Consider the following 16859-nt stretch of genomic DNA (forward strand, 5'->3'; position numbering starts at 1 on the left):
ACTCTTACACTTCTAACTTAGGGACGGCTAGCGCAGACATCCCTCGTGTAGTTTTGCGCTAAATTCAAAAATCAAACAAACAGATATTAATAACCATTTATATTCACCTACAAACACATTTTAGTTCTTTATAGATTCTACTTAGTGTAACTTAAGCTCACCTATGCTAGTCAGTACCAGATTAACGTATAGTTCCACCTTGGGACCCGGCTATACTGAGGCCCCATTGGCCACCCAAATGAAAAAGATCGAGGCAAGATTGAGTTAATATTATTATTCCCAAATATTATCTGGAACTAAGACCCCACTAAGCCTTAATACGATACTAGTGAATCTAACGTTTTCATTAAATCATTGACTCAGGCAACAATGACATCCGAATCATTCTCTTGCATATATTTCTAATTTCCTTATTTCTCACTTACCCATGACGTCTACCTTGTCATTTGAAGGTGGTTAATACATCTCTGATTTTAATTCTGCTTTCAACATGTTTATTCAAAAAAGCGTTAAATACTTTAACAGTCCTAATAAAGGTTTGTTCGATTAGCCACTTAAACCATACATTTATATGTCCTTTTTTGGTTGTTTTTCTTAGAAAATTATGTTTTTATATTCAATGTGAATACAAGCATACTTTCCACCATTAGAGTATTTCCTCTAGCATTGGTGGTAGAATCCACGCGACTGTTGAAGCATTTTTAGAACATGATTTGGCACGATGCCTAAGACTTAAACTATTTGATTATAACCACTCCCAAATTGCCCCTGAAGAAGAAAGGTCCACCTTCCAAAAGTGCTCGGGTTATAGGATTTTTTATTTCATTTCTAATTTTAACCAAAGTTGCTGATGGTGATCCTCTGGCTGTAATTCTGATCGCTGTGCTACAAGATCAATAATATAGTTATTGTTTCAATTTTGTCAAATCAGATAGGATGTTCCTAAGGGACAGTTTCTAGTTTTTGTAGTTTGTAATATATCAATTGTTTACTTATATACTCTTGACTTATTCCTTTATGACACAATATACAAGATGGAAATAAAGTTGTTATTGGAAACTTCTTATAGTCTATCCTAGTTGCTAATAAGAATTTAAATAATTAAAAAAGGTTAACATTTGTGGGCGAATACAAAACGTCTCCGCCACGCAATCCCAACATGGCCAATTTTGAGACGAGATAAATCGTGGAAAACCAGAAAAATCGAAAACTGTCCATATAATTGCTTGGAACTTTAAAGTAGGTAACTTAGTGAGAAATACCAAGTAAAATAGTTCACACGCAGTGTCACACAAACCCGAAACTGTACATTCTTTGGTTAAAACATTGACCAAGTGAGAAAAAATGCAAAATTATCTACCTCTCTCCTTGGGATCTGTAAAAGTATGTTTGTACCAATTCCACATAAATTAGTCCGAACCAGGCTGAGCAGTTGACCAAAACCTTCTAAAATTATGGGTTTGTTTAACCTTTTTACCCAATAAAGTTAACAAAAGTTAGAGTATCCCACTTTTTAATGATATAAGTATTGAACCTGTAAAAAAAAATATTTTTTACCAAATTCTGTATACGTTAACCAAAATACAGCGGAGTAATAGTCAAGAAATAAAACAAAATAATGTTTTTCCGACATCTTGATATTCTATAATTACTGAATTGATAGAAAGAAGCAATTGGAAAACAGCATGTCTCTCTGCAAAGACCTAATTGAATATCACGACGACATAACCTTTTAAATGGTGGGCTGTTTGAATTCAACTTGATACTTAAGACATCAGTTTAGTTAAGATTCTATTCAAAGTAAGACATTCTGAAACTCCTTAAAAAGGTCAATCGATAGTTTTCGTATGCTAGTTTTAAGCAATAGTTTGTTTTAATGAACTATGTCATACAAACCAACTTTCTAATGGTGAAACTTCTTATTTCAGCAACATTATGTCTTATTTTATCCTTGTTCGTTTAGGTTTATTTACATTGTTACTTACGTTGAGTCACTGTTCTCACACTTAACATCAGGAAAAATGTACACGAAAGTCCTAACACACACTTACATGAAAATACATTGAACTAAGCGAACAACGAAATCAGTTCACTAACCACTCCAAATATATAAGGCACGAGCACAAACAAGCAGAACCAATAACTACCAGTTACAAATTAATAATCTGAAAAATAACTTAAAATCCACTTACTTTCCTCGGCAGTTTGACTATCCAAGATGGAGGGACAATGACGTCAGCATGGCTTCCCAGGGTGCACTGTTCTTCTAGTTTATGCAAGTTAAAACACGGTTCTTTATTATGATAGGCTGATTTACACCAGCAACAGCTAATGGCAACAATCTCCTGAAAGAAATAGCATTTAAAGTTGGAACTATAATTTCATCATTTTATTCACTTACTACATAAAGCAAAGTTTGTGCTCGGGAAAACTTATACGCATGTCATATCTGCTTCTTATACACTTCCACTTTTCTTGAATACTCAGCCCTAAACTAGACATAGTGATACATAATGAGGGTCTTGATGGAGTTGGGGGTGGACCCCTTCATCTAACTCCATAGAGATAAAATTCTCGAAAACAGCATATTTTTCTTTTCAGTGTTGTTCTTTTCAATGCCATAGAATGTTATTAGTTCATGGATTGGTTTATTGCCAATATGATAACCGACATATTAGGACTAACTGCTCACAAGCTGTGTATTTTATGACGGATGTCGTAAGGTTAGAACAGCATGTTATTTCTTCCCTTCTCTTTAATACCATCTGGTCATGGAACATATGGAAAAAAGCTTTGTGTTTTTGTATAGTGGAAAAACTGCTCATTTCTACATATGAATGATAAAACTGTTTATTTTAGATTGTACCTTTGTCAGTGTTTTCAGATCTTTATTCAGGACCCGTTGCTAGAAATTACAGCAAGATACAGTAGAGGTCCAGAAGATAAAGTGTGTATTCTTAATCTCGTTTTTCAGCTGGTAATAATTTTGTAATTCGAACAGTCTATTTGGTTTGTTCTAAATTTCACGAAAACCTACACGAGAGTTATCTAAGTAAGTCGTCCCGAATTTAGCAGTGAAAGATTAGGGGAAAGCAGCTAGTCATCATCGCCCATCGTAAACTCTTGGGCTACTTTTTTACCAATGAACAGTGGTATTGACCGTCACGTAATAACGCTCCCACGGCTGAAAGAGTGAGCATGTTTGATGGGACGAGGACTTGACTAATTCGACCAGAATTTAACAGAATCACATACAATTGTCATGAAGAGTTCTGTTTATCGCTCTTAATGTGTTAAAATACCAATTATTATTTCTTGACGAATCTTTAAACTGGTAAAATGTGAGGAAGGGTAAAGTTATTTCGTATTTCACATTTAGAAATAATAATATTTAATTGTGAACTAAATTTGACATGCGTGAGAATTTGTTGAAACAATGTTATAATGTGAACACGTAATTTCTATTTATACTATTTATATATAATTTTCAAATAAAATAAAACAAGCCCAGACAAAAATAAAAAATGCTGCACAAATCAAACGTATCTCCAGGATACAGGCTATACTATGTGATATAAAATGTACCCTAGGTTTTGGAGGTGACTGAAAAAGTAGGACCCACATTATGGTGGAGATACACCGACTATTAGTCTAAACGTTCTAACTTCAGCCTCACGTGAAGAAATTAATAAAAATTAATGATAAGAAAATTATAAAAAGAAACAGAAATTAGGAAAGCGAGATTTAGGTTCTAAAGCCTACAACATCCCACACCTATATTACCTTTGAATGCATGTAGACAATTGTAGGAAGATGACTGCTCTCCAAAGTAAAGAGAAAGTGAAAGAAGAAAAAAGAAAAGATACAGAATAAGGTAATGCCACGTGGGGGTAAGTAAGATAAACTTACACCCTGAAGTTGGGGTTCATGTTCAATTAAAGATGTAAAAGCACTAATTAGTCGCACAGTAGACAAATTATACTAGTGTAGATAATCCCAACCTGTTATGCAAACTAACTAGTATAACTCCCAACCATCATCGATTAAGTCAACTGTAGCTACCAATATTCAGACTCAAAATAGCCTTTAAATGTGACAAGGTGTTCATCCGCGTAAAAGTAGTGCCAAGTTGTTTAAATGACCTTATTGACAACTTATAATACTGATCAGAAACTTTCAGCAAAATTCCTTTAATTTTTATTTTTATATTTATAACAAAATATTTTAATAATTTTATTTAAAGTTTCTTTATTAAATCCATTAAGTATTAATTTTTTATCAGTATTTCAACATTACTAATAAAACATTGTAATTTATTACAAATTTTACAATATCTGAATAATTGTGAAACTATAATGCTTATAAATGCTATTAAAAGAAGGACCCCCCTAGTGGCTTAGTAGTATGTCTGCGGACTTACAATGCTAAAAACCGGGTTTCGATACCCGTGGTGGGCAGAGCACAGAGAGCCCATTGTGTAGCTTTGTGCTTAATTCAAAACAACAACAATTAAAAGAGGTTAAGTCATATATTGGAAAGGCAGAGTATTTTCTTTTATCAAAAATAATTTTATCGATATCATTATCAATTATTGCTCATTTATAGATCTAAATAATGTGCTTCTACATTGGGTATTGACGTATTTTCAATTTCTAATTCTGCTGAATAAATACTCCTGATAATAATATTTATTTCAGGATTATTTACACTAATTAAATCATCTACATATCTGTAAGTTAAGGTAAAATACCTGGATTCGTATAGTTTCAATAAATCTATTCTCGTAAAAGTAAAGATATAAATTAGTTATACAAGTAGAATAGTTAGCTCCCATTGGAACTCATATTACTTGTTAAAAAACCTGGTTATTGAGAAATATATAATTATTATAAATACAGAAAGTTAATATATCTTTTATGATTTTGGAGCCAAATATTCTTTCTCCAGTTCTTTCAAAGGATAGCAGAGATATTCTATTAATGCATTCATAACAAAAATTAACTCTCTCAATGAAATTATGGTGTAAGTGTGATGAAAGTGAATGCTTGAATATTATTTATTTGTTCACAATTTCTCAGACATTTTATAATGGGTTCATTATTTTTCATTATCCATGAAGTATCTTTATTATTAATAGTTACATTTTTAATTCTATCAAATAAAATATCAAGTAGTTTATTTAATAAAATGGCCGGTTGTTTAATAATTGTTTTTATTGAACTGGAAATAAATCAAAATTTAATAGGAGATTTATGGAGATTAGGGTTAGCGTACATAAGAGGTAAATCTACAGAAGAATGTTGTTTTAAAATCAGGTTTTTTTATAAGATTTAATGAAATTATTCATCACTGTAGCTTTAGATCGGTTGACGAATTTAAATGTTTGTGTACTACTGATTTCTTACATACAATTAATTTTCATAGAACACAATGGACATTTATTTTAATAAATCGTTATTATTAATGATGGTAAAAAATACTTTACAATAATGATGAAGGTATCAAAACGTACACTTTAACGAAATTAAAATAAGGTACACAAAATAGTTAAGTTAGGCACGTAAATACGAAAATAAATACACCAGAAAGATATTGCTTGAAATCAAATAGGGCCAGTAATAGTCTAGCAGAGGCCTAAGACAAGGCTATGTCCGCCAAGCTTGAAACTGGAGCTCCAATGTGATTGTCATTCTAAGGAAGAAGTCCAATGCACCTGACCCTTCTGGGTATTTAACATCAATACCCAAATACTCAGTCAGAGAGAAGCTCGAACCATTCTAAAGTGCTGCTTACGTTGTCTATTTTTAACACAATGACTGGTATCGAACAAAATAGGTACAAACTGACTCAAACTTTGTTTTGTGAGGCTCTCAACGGACTCAGGTCATTTCTGGAAGAACAATGAGGAAAAACATTTTACATATGCCTACCAAGTTTATTCAAAGTTCGTTCATTTTAAACTGACTTATTGATTGGAAATAGTGTAAAAAATATCCTTCGCCATGTTAACAGATAAGGAAAAATTGTGACTAATGCAGGATCCAGGACTATTTTCTTTAAGTATGTTTTTTTGTTTACAATTCTCTATTATTAATACTACAATTTCAGTTCGTGAGTGCTTCCTCAAGAGCTCAATTTTTGAATTTCGCACAAAGCTACTCGAGGGCTATCTGTGCTAGCCGTACCTAATTTAGCAGTGTAAGACTAGAGGGAAGGCAGCTAGTCATCACCACCCACCGCCAACTCTTGGGCTACTCTTTTACCAACGAATACCATTATCACGCCCCCACGGCTGGGAAGGCGAGCATGTTTGGCGCGACGCGGGCGCAAACCCGCGACCCTCGGATTACGAGTTGCACGCCTTACGCGCTTACACAGATCATGTTTATTTATGAATAAATATAGAACTATGCTCATATTATATATCAGTTCGTTGGAGAAATAGATGAAAAACGGAAGAAGTGCGTTCATAAACAATGTGTTTTTTCACGTTTTACTGATCTAGATGATTAGCACGTGACTGAGTGCCATGTCAAAAACGAGGCTTAACCTTTTGGTTGTTTGTTGTTAAGCGCATTGCTACTCAAGTCTGTGTTCTACGAAGTAACGAAACCTGATTTTTAGCGTTATAAACCCTCAGACCCACAACTGAGTTCTTGGTGGGGAGGGAATTGGTGGACGAGGAAAGTCTTAACGTTCAGTTGCAAGTTTCGAAATATAAAATATAATGAATTCAAGGTAGCACTTGTGTTTTGATGTCTTGTTAATGTTTGTACTGGATTTCGAAAAACCTAGTATCAAAACACCAAACTAATTTATATAAATTAAACTTTTAAACACCAGGGCAATCCGAATTGTGGGTAATTGTTTTCAATAATAAAGGAGAAGAAATTAGGACCTCACCTTGTTGCTGAATGACAGCTTGGACTGAAAAGCCTGTAAAGATAACAAAACATAATAAATCTTGAAAATAGGTTAGGCTAATTAAGATTTTTTTATTCAAATAATGTCGTCATTAGTTGTGGAAATGTTTTAATAGAAAAAAAAAGCGAAAACATTATAATGTTAAAGAGCAGAATTATAACAGTGAATACACACTTTGTCTGGGGTAGGTTCTTGTAAATACATTACCGAATCTTTATTGTCAAACATTAAGTATGAAGTGGCAAAATATCAGTTAATCTAAACTGTAGTTGAACAGTTATCCATAACTTACGTAGTGACACTTTTGTTCGTGACGTATTGAGATGAACTTCAAATTTACCATGTCAACATTAAAAGTAACAGAACGTTTCTAAACATATTCGTAAACTGGGAATTTGGGTAAGAACTATTTTAAACGAAGATTTAAAAGCAATACATTTATATTACAATCGATTTATAAAAACAAAGCACAAAATATTATTCGTGTATCACAACTTTTAATAGTGCATTACGAGTACGCCATTATTAAAATAAAAACAATACATTACATTGTGTTAAAAGTTTTTAGTTTATCGGTATCACATTCAACAACTGGAGGAACACATAGTAGAGCATACACCTGCCATGTAGTATTTAACAAATTCAGGTCTCAAAAATTATGAAAATGTGTTCGTATGTCCGTCGTTATCAATGGACGCACGGATCACTTTTGTGCGGGACAATGAGAAATAATATTCTACATATGTCTGCCAAGTTTCATCAAAACACAATCGTTTTTGACTGAATAAGCGCCCCCCGCTAGTACAGCGGTATGTCTCCGGAGTTACAACGCTAAAATCAGGCGTTCGATTCCCCTCGGTTGGCTGAGCAGATAGCCCGATGTGGCTTTGTTATAAGAACACACACACACACACTAAATAAGGAGTTAATATAGTGTGTAAAAAAATGTTAACAGATAGACGATTTTTTTTTATTCTTGTGACCTTGCTGTGATGATGACTCTAAAAACGAATTGTTTCTAAGCTGGGTCATAGTCCAAATGTATACCAATTTTCGCCGAAATCCTTTCAGCACTTTTAGAGAAACCTAGAATTAAGTTTACTGTTAAGAAAAATAGAAACAATTTGGGAAGTAGCCTTTAAATATTTTGCAAACTGCTCAAGTTCCTAAGAAACTAAATGTATGTTGAACTCCGTTAAAAGTTGTAGCAACCGGATGAACATGGTGACAAAGGAAGAATGTGAAACATGTGCATTTTAAAAATCTAAACTAAATAATGAAATATGTATGTACGACTTTCTAATAAGTAAACATAGAAATCTCCACACCCTTCCATCCTCTTCGCGTATTTACAATATGGTTTTTACAGTTAGCGACATAAACGTTTCTCACCTTTCCACACTGTCTACATTGACCTGTCTGCTTGCGCCGGTGAACCCAATGATGACGTATCACTGTTTGCTAGTTAGAAAAACACCATTATCACAGTCAAAACTGAAGCAAGACAGTCATAAACGTTTCCTAATAAGCTAAATTTAAGCGAACAAAATCATAGGATACTAGAAATAATGTTACGAACGTGAAGAAAAAAAGGAAGCCAGACAAAGTTATGCAAGTCTCTGTGGACAAGTATACAATCACAAAGACAGCCAGGTATATGGGTAAACATATTAAATTATTCAATAAAAGAAAGGAAAATACAAAGAGCTTTTATTTTCTTTAAAAAATAATATACTGCTGGTTGGTATAATAAAATAAAACACAAGTAAGAAATAAATGTTCAGAAAATATTAAAATATACAGAGTCCTAAGATATTTAATTTCCCTAAATTGCATTGTTATAAAACAACTTACTTCTCTGTACTGCCTAACTCCAACGTCCTTAAAAGTAGGCTTGCAATAGAACTTCTGAAAAGAAATTAAAAATTGGTACAGATGTATCGCAGTAACTATCTGTATAACGCATTAACAAAACAGTAAAATATGTATTATTTTACGAAATATGTTTATACGTAGTGGATGGGTGGACAAAGTGGGCCACCTAACTTAATTCAGTGATAAAATGATTTATGTATAGATGTCCCCCTTGTTGGTTTTCAGTGTGTGATAAGGATAGTTTCTTCCGTAAATCACAAGAAATAATTTGCCATTATTATTCTTAGCTTTAAGAAATAATAAAATATAAAAATTATTTTCAATGGCCCACGTTGCCTTTCACCATAGGCAAAGTGGGCCTAACGGCTCATTTTGCCCTAGTACACTTTATCATTGAGATTTATGTAGCAATCATCATTTCACAGTAGTCCTTCTTTCGTAACACCAATAACGCCGATTAGTTGAGCACCTGAAGCATTTGAATTTGATGTTTCATGGTGTTACGAAAGAAGGTCTACTGTTCCGAAAGATTTTTTCAGAAACGACCCAGCTGTTACTTTGAGACCATCTACAAGCAGAAAATATGCTAACCCTCGTTAAACCACAAACGATAAATAAATAAATAAGTAAATAAAAATACTTACTGATAAAATTAATATTGTTGTTGTTGCTGCTGCTATTGTTACTGTTGTTAAACATTGCTAATTTATTCATTTAACACAAAGAATCAGACGTTGTTTGATGATGATTTAGCATTATGCCCACGACCATGGCTCACTTTGCCTAAGATGTCATGCCTGAAGAAAATCGTCGTCTGATGAACCTTTTATCTAAAATAGATAAAATTTTGTTCCGTATGAAAAGCCAACTTGACATTCTTTGGGTTGAGTACGATATGGAGATTGTGAAATGGTGTAAAACAAGGCATCACATGATGTTTAGTGAGGGATATTGGTGAAAATGGGTGAATTTCTTACTTTTCCGTGTTGCTCAGAGGTGCCGAGACTCAGGAAAAGGAAGATCTAAAATTTTATGACGTCACAATACGCAATGTGAAAAGCGCACTTGTGAGTGGCTAAAATGTTTTATTATGTAATTAGGCCACGTGACTCACTTTGCCAACCCTTCCCCTATTGACAGATTTTTGAAGGATGGTTCCTCACTGGGTATTCCTTTAGGGCTTTATTGACAGGTTCATAGAAACATTGCTGAGGTACACTTTAAAAATCGATAAATTTTTAGTTGTAATAATTTACTTACAAAACATGTCCACTTTTAAAGATCACCTTTGTTTACCTTATCAATAAGTATATCGATACATCCGAGGTGAGCGGATATCTTACAGGCTGTGCACTTTATTCGAAGACCTTGTTTCTAAAAGCAAATAATAAAAAATTCTGATCAGATTCCCAAAGTAGATTATCTAGGTGTAGATAATTATTTTGAGAAACAAAGCTAATCAAAGATTTATAAATGTACGCACAAAAACTAACTCGAAAATAAATATTCCATACCATACCAAACAATCAGTATTTTACATTGTTACTGAAAGAGATAAAATTCATCGTTATAGCTGGAGATCTCAGCAACAAAAAAACCTAAAATCTTAAATAAAATAAAAAAAAAACACATAAAGAGATGAACATCTTTGATTATATATTTGTTGCTCAAGATATTTCTATCTTGTTATTATACAGATGCAATGGTTTTGTTGTACCATATCGAAAATACTGATTTGAATTGAATATCTTCCCTTTAACACTTCTTGTAGAAATGACAATTTACTGTCAAAATGTGATAATTTCAGTAGTTGTCTTTTCCTGCGCTCAGTAAAACTACAAATAACGGTGGCACCTAACGGTAAAAATCCTCTCGGATTAACATGAGCGCTTATTGTGCTAGATACATCCACTGTATCAAAATCCAAACATTTTGCCAACAATGCATTATAGTCAGCCTCCTTCACTTAAAAACAAACGAAATGCAATTTTCTTTATCGAAATAAGACATGAAATAACAAAAGACGGTTATAAACGGCTCAATAGACAATTATATTGTATTTATTCTCCGATTTAAGAGGTTAGGTTGAGTGCATATTTTATTTTTATTCGTCACTATGTTTTGGAATCTTACTATTGAATTGTTTCAAGGGCAAAAACCGATGAGAGAAACAGACTTTTGTATGAGTTGTCGTTAATAGACTGTTTATGATTTGGTATTTGTACCTACCATAACATAGTTTGGTTCGTTTGCTTTAAATTTCACGCAAAGCTACACGAGAGCTATCTGCGCTAGCCGTCCCTAATTTAGCAGTGTAAGACTAGAGGAAAGGCGGCTAGTCATCGCCACCCACCGTCAACTCTTGGGCTACTCTTTTACCAACGAATAGTGGGATTGACCGTCACATTATAACGCCCCTACGATTGAAAGGGCGAGCATGTTTGGTGCAACAGGGATTCGAACCCGCGACCCTTAGATTACGAGTCGAGTGCCTTAATCACCTGGCCATACCGGGCCCGCATAACGTAGTATGGAGCTCTAATAGTGTAAATTGTGGAGAATGGACTTAATCTTAAATAGCTTACAGATTCCAAGTTCAAGACCCGGCTTTTGTCATCCATATTTTTATTTAAACAAAATTAATACAAAACAGAAAAACACATTCAGCAGTAACTAGTCCGATATTTAATGTAAATATAACAGATAAATCTCCAGAGTTAAGAATAGATGTACTCCATACAATATTTCGTGTTATGATAGGGTAATTAAGAAAGTATTATATTAATGATGTATGCTCAGTTGTATTTTTTTATGTATACTCTCATCTTCTAGACGAAACAATATTTGTAAGTCAGTTAATTTAGATTTTTTTAAAAGAATAAAAAATCGTACTTTTATATTTTCTCCTGATTAAATCTCATGTTCTCATAACAAAGATTATAATTTAGTTATTACCTTATGTTGCATTCATACTTTATAATTTATAACATGCGTTTTTATTTATCCGTTCATCACATAATCCTAGCCTGATATTTGATATTAGCAGGTTTATGATTGCGAGTGTAAGTAACACATCCAGTGAAAACTGAAATACCAAACAACGCGTAGGTGAGGTTTTTTTTTTAATGAACTCAGTTTACAGTGTGAGTAAAAAATATCAGGATTAACTTCCTGGTTCAAGCATCCAACCACACTTTACTTAAGTCATAAGGTATATAGGAAACAAAGCATAATAACTCTTAAATGATTAAAGTAGGAACACTTTGCTGTGATACTAAGCCAAAGAAATTACTTTTTGTGTAATTTAAGGCTAAAAAATGTTTTAGAGCCATCGTGATAAAGTATGCCAAATAACAACGTTAGATACAAAAACGTGAACCATTTTAAAAATTTAAACTCTGGTTAGAAGAACATAGCTTACCTCGATGGTAACGGTAACTCTTAAAGAATTTTATCTGTCTTGTCTAAACTTCCTACTAAATAGATTTGAAATATTATATTTTTGTTTACTAGATTTATGGACGATAATCTCTTCAAAATCGTTTTGAGAAACACAACTACAAACTGAGGAAGAAATATATTTTTCCAGAAGCAGTTAACTTTGTGTTAAAGTCGAAATTCTTCCCTTCAAGTGGATCAAACTCATCAATAATAAAACATAAATCTACTCCATCAACAGATCAATCCAATAAGCATTCAGACACTAAGCCTGATCAAACATTGACATAACGAATCACGAGATTTAATGACAATGAGATTGCAATATAAATACATAAAATAATTAAACACAGTTCTTACTTGTATTTTAAAAATTAAATATCTTTCATAGGGCAATAGCGTATTCTAATGTGTCACATGCATGTTTTTGTATACCCTTTGTATTTAGTAATCTTTGAATTATAGTAATTCTGTATTTGACATCTTATCTGCTGTATTTGTTTGCTAGCTGTCCCTAACTTAGCAGTGTAAGACTAGAGGGAAGGAAGCTAGTCATCACCACCAATCGTCAACTCTTGGGCTACCCATTTATCAACGAATAGTAGGACTGACCGTCACATTATAACGTCCCCATGGCTGAAAGGGGCGTATGTTTAGTATAACGGGAATTCAAACCTGTGACCCTTATATTACGAGTTGAGTTCCTTAACCACCTGACTATGCCGGACCTATCTGTTGTGAAATGGACTTTATATAAATGTATTATTTTCGAACATTATTTAGAACAAAAACTTTAATGTGTCATTGCCATATCTAAGCCATGTGTTTACAGCTACTTGTAATAAAGTTAACAATAGTAATGTTATTTACATGCTTTCTCTAAATAACTTTATTTAAGTTAAACTATCACACTCATCTGACCCTCAATTCCAATATCTTCAGGTTTAATTGACCAGAAGTAATACATTTATTTTGGTTACAAGTCCTCTGTTTTGGGGGTTATAAAACTACAACGACAAAAGAAACTTTTAGAAATGTGTCTTGTCTATCTTAAAATCGCCCCCAGTGGCTCAGCGGTATGTTTGCGGACTTACAATGCTAAAAACCGGGTTTCGATACCCTTGATGGGCAGAGCAAAGATAGCCCATTTTGTAGCTTTGTGCTTAATTCAAAACAACAACAATAATCTGTCTTAAAACGGTATAACAAGAGTTAATAACGAAGTTCTGCCAAATATATCCCTTCTACAATAAGCAGTAAACAAGTCATGTGTTTTCTGAAAGCAAAGCCACATCAGGCCATCTGCTGAGCACACCGAGGGGAATCGAACCCCTTGTTTTAGCGCTGTAAATCCGTAGACTTACCGCTGCACTACGGGGGTGGGGCTCACATCTGTGTCACGCCAAACCTGTAAATCTTGTGACAACAGGGTGACATTTCTACAATGGGCACTTCAATGATATGTCCAGTCACCACCAATAAATTAAACATTAATAAAATTATGATATCTGATGGTCTTCAGTTGATGTTAGTTATCAAAAATAAAAATACAGTAATTGTTGCTTGTAGTAAAATAGTAAAATGTAACATAGGCAAAATATTTAATGCATGTTTTATTGTTATACGAATAGAGAAATCCAAGTAATCAGAAATAACCAACACATTGATTTGCTCCCGAGGAATGAAATAATTCTAATAACTGTTTGTTTTTTGTGTCAGACTTATGACTTTCAGCATTTAGAGAAAATACGGTACAAAAAAAGGTCTATAATAAGCATTCCATGAATAATAAAGTCTTAATAAATGGAGAGAACAATCTTCCCAGAAGGAGTAACATTTCATAGAAAACAAGTATATTGTATGTAATTAGGTTTGTTCGTTTCTTTGAATTTCGCGCAAAGCTACAGGAGAGCTATCTGCGCTAGCCGTCCCTAATTTACCAGTGTAAGACTAGAGGGAGGGCAGCCTGTCATCACTACCCACCGCCAACTCTTGAGCTACTCTTTTACCAACCAATAGTGGGACTGATAGTCACATTATAACGCCCCCACGGCTGGGAGGGCGAGCATGTTTGGTGCGATGGGGATTCGTACTCGCAACTCTCAGATTACGAGTCGAGTGCATTAACAACCTGGCCGTGTCGGATCCAATCTGGAATTACAACTCTGTATCACCATCCAAAGTTGTAATTCTGTAGCCAGAATGTAAAAGGAACATGTTTTCAACCCGAGGGTTGCGGGTTCGCATCCCAGTCGCGCCAAACATGCTCGCCCTTTCAGCCGTGAGGGCGTTATAATGTGACGGTCAATCCCACTATTCGTTGGTAAAAGAGTAGCCTAAGAGTTGGCGGTGGGTGGTGATGACTAGCTGCCTTCCCTTTAGTCTTAGACTGCTAAATTAGGTACGGCTAGCGCAGATAGCCCTCGAGTAGCTTTTTGCGAAATTCCAAAACAAACAAACTGTTTACAGATTAAAATTTTCTATGTCACCCCTTATTTAAATTACATTTATATCATTACATATTTGGTTACTTTTCCTGTTGAAAAAACTGTGAAAATATTCGATGTTTTTTTTATTAAATATTATACATATATACTAATTTCTTTGATTGGTTACTTACAGTAAATACAGTAAATATTTTGTAACAAAATAATTAAAGTAAGAGAAAGTAGCTTATCTCCTGTAAACATATAAATATATATATATGGTTATTACAGTCTACTGTAATAACTAAATAAATGTCATGTTTCGTGAATCTTTAGTGATAAAGAAATATGCATTCCAATAAACTTTCTGACATACGTTTAGTTTACACTGCTAAATTTGGGACGGCTAGTGCAGATAGCCCTCGAGTAGCTTTGTGCGAAATTCAAAAACAAAAAAACGAAATATCTACACCAATCTGAACAAAATATATTTAAAATATATTCATATATATCTATTTTAATTCCAGTATCTTTACATGAAACGTTTTATATCTCAGGTTAACTTTGAGCTGCAGAAACACTTTGATGTAGTACAAAAACTGGTTTGTTTTTGATAATATTTTCTTTATATATTTTAAGAAAATTTTAAAGAAATGCAACAAGAATTATTTTCTGTGAGCAGCTGAGTTATGAGACACTGATAAAATGTTGGAAAACTTTAAAGATAATATTTTAAGAGTTAAAGGTAAAGAGATTCCTTATAGAAAGTAAAGGTGGTTGGAAGCGAAAACCCAGATTGACTGATACGATAAGAGGTTTAGATATTTTAGAAGATCCAATAAGTTGGTTTACATTTTGCTCAAAGCTACACAATGGCTATCTCCACTAGCCGTCTCTAATTTAGCAGTGTAAGATTAGAGGGAAGGCAGCTAGTTATCACCATCCACCGACAACTCTTGGGCTACTCTTTTACCAACGGATAATGGGATTGACCGTCATATAATAACGCCTCCACGGCTCTACTAAAGTGACCAATCAATTTAGTTAAAATGATGACACTTATATAAGAATACCAAATATAGTACTTGATAAGTCAACTGCTTTAATGAGAAACTATAATTATTATAGTTTTCACTTTGAACTGCAAACATTAATCCAGCGAGTTTTGATGACAAACGTTATACAATAATTATCACGAACTCAAATTCACAACGTGCTTTAAGTAATCAATGAAAATTATTATTGTTTTATTTTTATTTCAGTAAGTGGAAATTTATATATATATATATTACTTTATAATAACGATCTTAAAATACAAGAAGAAATACAAACATATATTTAAAACATATTTTCACAAATACGAAAGTAACAAAAAGACAGCCGAATATTTTATGAAAACAATTAGTTAATAAAAGAAAGTTCTACTTGTTCCATAGATAGTTAATTTCTATCATGGGAGAACAGGGTGTGTGTGTTTTTTTTATAACAAAGCCACAGGGGACTATCTCCTGAGGTCACCGCGGGGAAGCAAACCCCTGGGTTTAGCGTTGTAAATCCGTAGACTTACCGCCGTACTAGCGGAGAGATAAATAATAAAAACAAAAACAAGATATGATAGTAGGGTTTATTATTGTTATAGCTGATGAATAAGAAAAACAAAAACACAAAAAATGAGTAAAATTGAAAAGTTTTCAATATGAATTATATTCATTTTTAACATACTAGTCTGATTTTAACTAAGCACAATGCCACACAATTGGCTATCTTTGCTGCGCCCATCATGCATACCAACACCGGGTTCTTCGTGTTATAAGCCTCCAGGTTTGTAGGTTTCAACTTCACAGGCATTGAGAGTTTCTTATTAAAACTAGACTGGAAACATAGTGGTCATTAAGACGTAGTTACGTTTTGATATTTTAAGAAATATATTTGGACAGCTTGTAAGAAACAATGCACAAAAGATCGTAAGTAAATATATGTTATTAGAATTGTTCAAACTATATAGTTAGTAAGTACGTATCATGTACGTTTACTGCTACACTGCCGATTATCTGTATCCTGTCCACCACGCATAATAAAGACCCACATCTTAGCGTTGCAAGTCTGTAAGCTTTTCGCTGGAAACTCCAATGGAAGGTCGGTTAGTAAACTTCCTAAATAGTACAGAAAATGTCACATGACCTGTTATATATACAT

The 16859-nt window shown here is 33.5% G+C and overlaps 1 protein-coding gene across 3 annotated transcripts in view; it reads right to left on the bottom strand.

Annotated features, from left to right (window-relative positions):
* The window catches only part of LOC143256603 (eye-specific diacylglycerol kinase-like), an 83302-nt gene that overhangs the window by 33515 nt on the left and 32928 nt on the right, over positions 1–16859 (bottom strand). For all 3 annotated transcript variants that reach the window (XR_013031421.1, XM_076514019.1, XM_076514021.1), the window contains exons 4-8: positions 10096–10173; positions 8779–8832; positions 8317–8385; positions 6904–6936; positions 2193–2345 (exon numbers count right to left, since the gene is read on the bottom strand). Coding sequence is in view for 2 of the 3 variants with exons in the window: in XM_076514019.1 (XP_076370134.1) it covers positions 2193–2345; positions 6904–6936; positions 8317–8385; positions 8779–8832; positions 10096–10173 (387 nt within the window). In the remaining variant the exon portion in view is untranslated. The remainder of the gene's footprint in view (positions 1–2192; positions 2346–6903; positions 6937–8316; positions 8386–8778; positions 8833–10095; positions 10174–16859) is intronic.

Source organism: Tachypleus tridentatus, chromosome 7, assembly GCF_004210375.1.
Source record: "Tachypleus tridentatus isolate NWPU-2018 chromosome 7, ASM421037v1, whole genome shotgun sequence".
Taxonomy (NCBI): domain Eukaryota; kingdom Metazoa; phylum Arthropoda; class Merostomata; order Xiphosura; family Limulidae; genus Tachypleus; species Tachypleus tridentatus.